General features: G+C 26.3%; 1 protein-coding gene across 2 annotated transcripts in view; it reads left to right on the top strand.

Annotated features, from left to right (window-relative positions):
- The first annotated feature begins 9 nt into the window (after window positions 1-9).
- LOC107439881 (transcription factor Dp) overlaps window positions 10-7704 on the top strand; it is a 24855-nt gene continuing 17160 nt past the window's right edge. The window contains exons 1-4 of one of the 2 annotated variants that reach the window (XM_043041173.2): window positions 69-772; window positions 2456-2580; window positions 3389-3458; window positions 4111-4164. In XM_043041173.2, coding sequence (XP_042897107.1) covers window positions 727-772; window positions 2456-2580; window positions 3389-3458; window positions 4111-4164 — 295 coding nt within the window. In that variant the 5' untranslated portion in view covers window positions 69-726. Of the gene's footprint in view, window positions 773-2455; window positions 2581-3388; window positions 3459-4110; window positions 4165-7704 lie in introns of both variants that reach the window. The other variant, XM_016052617.3, reaches the window with a different exon arrangement.

The following is a 7704-nucleotide window of genomic DNA, read 5'->3' as shown; positions in this document are numbered from 1 at the left end:
AACTGTTCAGAAAATGGACTTTTCCAAAGGTTTTTTTTTTCATGAGTTTCCGTTTTTCTTTCAAATTTAGAATTCGGAAAACACAATAAACGGATTGCACTGTGAAAGTAACTAATCAGAAGCATTTTAAATTTGAAATTAAGTATTAATTACCACACTTGACATTTAATTAAGACGTTATCTATTAAAAACTTTCTAATGTTTAGGTAATTTTTAATACACGCATGTCACATGAAGTGGATTCAACCAATCAAATTGTGTGTTCTGCTACCACCGCCAAGCTCGTTTGCGGAAAGCGAATCGTACGCAAGCTGCCCGATTCTCATTTCGGATCGAAATTAGCGAGGATGAACGCAAGGAACTTGATTATACACCGAAAAAGTCCACTACTTTTCTGACATGTAGCATTCATTTCCAGTTAAAATCATCGAATTAAATTTTATGTTTATTTTTAGATTATATGTTAATAAATTGATATTTTACGAAAGTTTTAAGATATATTAAATATTTATTTTAAATACACATGTTTTAAATAACAATTGTTAGGTCGCCATCTTGATGTGATTGATTTATAAAAGTATTTTATAATTAGCTGCAGAATTATTTGCAGTTTATTATAGGCGAGAAATTTTACTTATATATCGTAGAATATGTCATATTAAATATGTTTTAGAATTTTGCGAAGTAACTACTTTTTTTTGCTCTTCTCGTAAGTCGACCTCATATATGGCCCAAACTTCAACATCCTTGATGAATTTTTGGGATTTAGAAGGTATGTTTATAGTGGCATTGAAATTTACTATTTGAGAAATGAAAATCTTTAATATAAAATGCCAATTTATATTTTTCTTAGTATGTTTTATTTTACTAGCACCTGTTCAATTGACTTTAAAAACCGTAAACATGTCTCGTAAGATATCCATTTAATAACCTTCAATGTTTACTTTTTCAGCGATTTAATGAAAATTATGGATATGCAGTGTTTACCCGAAATTAACGTAACTAGCTGTGTTAAAAATGTTTTATAAACCTTCAAAATTAATTTAAATTATTTCGTAAACTGTGAAAATGAATAGCGTCTATATATTTACAATAATCATCATTCATATCCATTACTTTAAAAAAAAAACCTGCTATTCATAATTATTGCTTTATATAATTATTCTTTAGTGATTTGATTGTTGATCGTCAGTCTTTAAATGGACTTGTTTTTATGATAATACGTTGAGGAGGTGTTTAATAAGATTTAAGTTTTGCAACATGGATTTAAATCCGCATTTTTTATGTTTATTTTTTGAATTATTCATTCTTTACATATACGTGGTTTAATAAATTAACTATAAAACGTAAATTTTGCTCGGATTAGATTAATATCAGTAAATAAAAATTAATTTCATTTATAATTTATTTTTTCTTGTTTATCTGAACCAATTGTTTTTTCTTTAAAATTGATATATGCTTTGTTAACAATCATTTACTAATATTTTTTAGAGTTAATTTTGTCCAAGTTTTTTCAAGTTCTCTAGACTAAAGTATTTAATTTAAAATTAATGCTGATCAATAATTTTTAAATAAATGTTTAGAATAGGTAAGAATGTAATTAATAATTTTGTAAGTAAAATAAAGAGGGCTAGTCATGTCATATAAGACTTCAATTTTATTTTATTTTTCATTGGTAATTTATTTCTCTCTATATAAGCATATATAATTAATTTTGTAGTGTATCTATTACAAAACTAAATGGAAATTTGAAATTAATTAGAAATAATTGTTCCTCAACATGGGTCTCAGGACACTGAGTTCAATTGATTTGATGAAACTTTATAATAAATTATCTCAGGATATCATTTTAAGACAACCAGCTTTTAAACTCAGTTATTTAATTTAATTGTATAAAAGGAGGCAGTTGTTATTCTAAGACATCTCTAAACAAGTTGATGAAGGAAATAATTTGTAAATGTTGTATAGACATCAAAAATTAAAACCTTTGATGATGAAAATGCTAAACAAAGTCCAAAATAATTTATTTAATAAAATATTTTGTTAATTTTTGTAAACATTTAGCATTGATAAAGTTAAACATTTACCATATAAGAATGAAGCTGAACAACCATATGATAGCATAAATACCACTTTAAGAGACATACTATAATTTCAATTTTAAATTTGGAGCTATAATTTTGGCATTAACATCAAAATACAGAGATGCAGAAGAAAATTATTCATTTGGATTAACAGCACATCTTTGTTTGAACATAGTAGTAATATTCATCATATTTGTCATAATCTAACTGTAAATATTATTTAAAAGCATATTTTATTTGTATTGATTACATCATACTACTTACTCACTAGTGCTAGGAATTTTTTAGTTATTAGATGAAAATAGCATTTATCATTTTATTACCTAATTGCACACAATAATTAATATTACATTATTGTCTTATTCATTTAGTTAAAAACTGTACTGTCAGTTCTCCTAACAAAACCATGGAGCAAAAGAGTCAAAATATGTCTCCTGTAAAAGCTGGACTTATCAAGTATTATCAGAGGCATGGATTAGAAGGCATTGCCAAAGAAGTAAGATTTTTTTTCTGATATTACAATATCACATTCTCATAAAGTACACTACCTTCAATATCTGATTAGCAATTAAATGCAGAATATTTACACAAGAAAATACAGTATTATGTCTCATTAAACTGACCTGCTGGTTTCATTAAAATATATCTCTATGTAAGATTCTAATGAGTTTAATAAAAAAAAAATTTGTTTTAAGACTTTGAAAGCAGTTTTAATTTTAAATCTCTGAGTAAAAATTTTGGTTTTCTATAAAATATATATATTTATTTTCTAAATTGATAAAAATAACAATTCAATGTAATTTTTACAAAAAATATAGATGTTTTGCATTCTATTCGATTTAACATTCTTTTTGGAAAGGAAAAAAATATTGATAGTAGTTGATACTGAGCCTGATCTAGAAAAGCAAGAGCCCTAGGCACTAAACTGTCAGTGGGTACCCTGGTTGTTACTTCAACCCATATGATTATGAAGTGTTTTTAAATCAGTTTTGCTTTTACATATTTCAATTTTTGTCAACTCATATCTCTATTAGATAATGTACCTGGAGAAACACAAATAGAACATATTTGTAACAGAGTGCCCCCCAAAATATGGGGGCCCTCGAACCTCTCTATCTTTATGTTCTTACACTACTAACTGACACAATCAGGTAGTAGTATTATTCATTTTTAATCTCTGTCAGAATTTATATAGTTAACAGTAAAGTTAACATTAACTTTATGTAATCCATATAAATTTTAATTTCATTTCCAAAACATGTTTTATATTGTAAAAAAAATATTAAAACTGGATTTATTTTTAGGTTGGTATTATACAACCAAATGGAGAAATAATTGGAAGTAAGCTAACTACTCAACCAAAAGAATTAAGAGGTAAATATGATTCTCTGTTAAACAGGGTTGATTATTTCAGAAGGGAAAAAAGCCATGAGACTTTGAATGTCTCATTATTGCATTTGTGATAGTTACAGTTTTGGGGGAAGTATGACTGAAATTCTGTACTGAATGTGGATCAGTATTGCTTTTATTTAATATTGAAATTTAATTATCAGAATTTAACCATTAAAAGCTCTTCAGTATCAATTTTTAACACACCCTTAAATTTAAATAATATATAATTAAAGTGTGCAGCAAGAAATGATCTGCAACAAGATTCAGTACTTTTCGGTTAGCCGAGGGTGAGTAAATTAAATTTTTTTATTTATTTAAAATGATGTCGCAAAAAAATTAAATAATAAAATGAAAACAAAAATAGCTTCATTTACTTGTGCCCAGAAAGTACGGAAGGAGTTAAGTTCTAACAAAATTAAAACAGGAGTCCATGGAATAAGATATCTGTAATCCATTGTAGAAGTTGTAAACCAAAATATTTTTCTTGAATTATTTTTAATTATCCTTTTTTCTTTATTTTTTAATTTAATCAAAGTATTAGTTTTGCTATGCATGATAAATTTGTAGTTTAGTATTGACTTACAAGTTAATCCCAGTATATCTTCATTAAAAACACACACACTTTGTATTTTAGTATTGTCAAGTTTTTTTCAAAAGTGGAAAGAAGAAAAAACAGCAGCTATAGCAGGTTTCTATAAATGATATTGATTATTGTTTAAAGTGTTGCATTACAATTTTTAAATAATTCAAAGAATTGTTTAGTGTTTTTTTCTTTTTTTAAATTTCAAAAACAGTGAGACCTCACTAAATTCCTGAAGTTGTAAAACCATCAACTTTGCATTTAACCTTCACTAATCTAAACACCAACTTTTCTATGAAAAAAAAATTCTGCAAAATAATTTTAATATTTAGTTATCTGTGTTTTAGTTTCAGTATAATTTCCCTAGGCAGTGGCCTAAAGGAGAAAAGAAGAAAAAAAAACAAGAATAAACCTAACAAAGTAATTTTTTTTTTTACTTTGGATTGAACATGCTTTTCTCTCAAGTGCTAGAAACAAAGCATTTTATTGTTGGAGAGTGATTATAATGTTCAAAAAGGGCAGCCAAACTTAGAGGATTCACTTTCATTCATTCTGAGGCTAACCGTTGAGGTGGTTTTCCGAAGTAACATTATGTGATTCCATTATCAACTTCACATATTTCCTAGTTTTAAATTATTCTTTAATTTAATTATGTTTTAGTTATTCTTAATCCAGTTTTAATTAAACCAATTATTTAATTTTATTAAAATTTTTAAAGGCAAACATAAATATTTTCTTCACTTCTTAACAATCAATGCCATTGTTAACTTTTTTTTATTCAATATAAATGTATATCTGAATAATTTGTTGTCTCTGCTAAATCAATTGTCAAAATCTATTTTTAACTTTCTGCAGCTTTCTTTCTCTAACCACAAAAATTTTCAGTCACAGGGCTATATTAATTTTCAGTCTTTTTGGTGATTAAGCTGTAGCTAGATGGTTTAAAAGTTACTTATGAACGCAAGGGTGGATTTGTTCTTGGCTGTCTTACCTATCCATAAATCGACATTCCTAAGTGTCCAATTCAGGACACTTAGGACTAGGAACAATTCAGTCACTGCTTATTTTGAAATCTTGGTGTTAGAACTGGTGGGTTTTGCCTTTCATTCCGATCGTTATTAATTTACAAAAATTTTATGATCAAAACGCATATCTATAATAGGAAATGCTTCTTACTTTTTTATTTAATATGGCCCCAGAAATTTCCACTATGCTTCTATGCTAAAACTCTCATAATGTTTCTAAACTGTGTTGCTTTAAAAAGCAAGGAAAGAATTAAATCTTTTAATGATTTTTATTCATTAATAAACTGAAATATTTTACTTCCAGTAATTTTGCTGCAGCAAATCATGACTAGAAATTTTATTTTGAAAATAAAGCTTCTTTCAAGGGTGATCTTAACCCTTTATATCTCAACATCTCTGATATTAATAAAAATTACTCATACATTAAAATACATCATTCTAAGCGTGTAAAAAATAGTAAAAAAATTTACAACATAAAATAAGAAAAATTATTTGGAAAAAAATTGCAAAATGACAAATGACAAAAAGTGCTTGCAAAATGACAAAAAGTGCTTGTTGCATTCCTGCAACATTGTGAAAAATGGCACTAAGATTGAAAGATTCAAAAATTTTAATTCATATGAAAATTTTTAAAACAGTTGTTACTTTTGTTGTAACCAAGTCCTACACCACATTTCTCACAAATAGTTTGTGTAAATTCTTTGCATTTTGGGTATTTGCATCTGATTCTTTTGTTAGCCCAATTAGGCCAGTGCCCAATTTCATCTTGGCGCACTGGTTATGGTCGACAATCGCCGAAATCGTCCTTCAAAATTTGTTGGGGCAAAGACATAGGGGTTTTGTGTATGTTGCAGATATGCAAACACGGTAATATAAAGGGTTAAGAAAATCCAAACTCCAAAGGCGAATACTTATCAAATATTCTATACCTCAAAAAAGGACTCTTAGTTAAATTCAAAAAGGGACTTTTTTTTTAAATTCCTCACTACTTAAATGAACCTTCCACAAAGTTTTAAACTGGAAAAATATCCATGCACATAACTAACTTTCTTAAAATATAAAATTAATATTTTTTTTCTTCATCCTTGTAACTCAAAGGAAATTTTTCCTGAACATAATGCATTTTTGTGTAAATTAACTTTACAAAAACACAAATGAACCAGAAAAACTTTCAGAAAAGGGATGTGATGTGATTTTTTTAACATACTATAGATAAAATAAAGACAACTGATCTAAGTTGCAATGGATGTGTATATATTATTGAAAGTTCTGAGATTAGATACTTTTTAGTCACTGGAAATAAAAATTATTCATATTCTTAATTCTATATATAATAGTATTTCTTTCTAAACATTTGATGCATTGTTACTAATTATAGTAATATATTTGTTGAAGATTGAGTTTTGATAAACAAGACATTTAAAAAAAATACAATACAGTATCTGGTTTACCATTTAGTTTTCACAAAGTACGTACGCATTAGAAGTACTTTCATAAGCTAATAATGTATTGCAAATAACTACTCAATAAGACACTGAAAATATTTAATTTTTTGCTGTGATAAATTTTTACCTATCATATAAAATCCTTTATGAATTGAAAATATTCAGTTATTTTTAGAGAAGCCCTGGCAATTTAAGATTGATAATATTATTGTATTTTATTTTTTTTTGCCTAAAATATTAACTTTATGCAAAATGTTTTCAATTAGACAGTAGAGCAAATCTAATTTATATATGTAACGTAAATTTGGGGTGTATGGTGTAAATTTATTATTGTGTGAATCAAGACTAGGAGCCTGAAACTGGTTTGAACAATCGAAAATTTAGAGCAATACCAGCTACTCATATTCTAATTTTTATGTTATGTTGAGCAATTTTCTCTTTATGCTCACAATTTTATTTATTAGAGTTTCATGTTTTCAAAAAATAAATACTTTAATTTCAATTTATGATGTTGGATTAATTAATATATATAATAAATTAAATTTTATAGAAAAGTAACAATTACTGTAAAAAATTAGAATTAAATTAGAAAAATATTCTGTAAAATCTGGACATCTAGTTATTTAACTTAATTATTAATTTTGAAATTCAGTACAAATAATTTTTGTTAAAATAGTAATTAAAAATACATATTTTAAAAAAGTAGTGAATGTCAAATATTAACAGCTGTATGATTACCTATTTTTATTGCAATTTTTAACACAACCATTTAAACTGAAATTTTACATCAGTGGGGAAAAGAATTATCACTTTGCCATTTTTATTTTAGGAATCATGAGGGGGGGGGAATGTTTCCTTTCTAGAGAACATTACATTTACAAAGATTTCATCTTAGGTTAGCACATGATTGTCTACACACACATAAAGAGCATGTATGTACCCTAACAACTTTAGAATACCAACAACAAAAAATTCTTTTAAATTATTTAAATCTTAACTGTAATAACAGGGTTTTATGAATTTTTTTTTTCCAGATCTGTTGCATATATAAGAAAGTATTTAATGTTTATAACAATACATGAAAGCAATTTTTGAGGTTTTTCAAAACAGAATTTTTGTTAAAACTTTCATCTAAATGTAACGTCGTTTGTGTCCTTTTTTTTTATTTATTTATATAT

This window comes from Parasteatoda tepidariorum, chromosome 2, assembly GCF_043381705.1.
Source record: "Parasteatoda tepidariorum isolate YZ-2023 chromosome 2, CAS_Ptep_4.0, whole genome shotgun sequence".
Classification (NCBI taxonomy): domain Eukaryota; kingdom Metazoa; phylum Arthropoda; class Arachnida; order Araneae; family Theridiidae; genus Parasteatoda; species Parasteatoda tepidariorum.
This window is presented reverse-complemented; position numbering and strand designations above follow the sequence as displayed.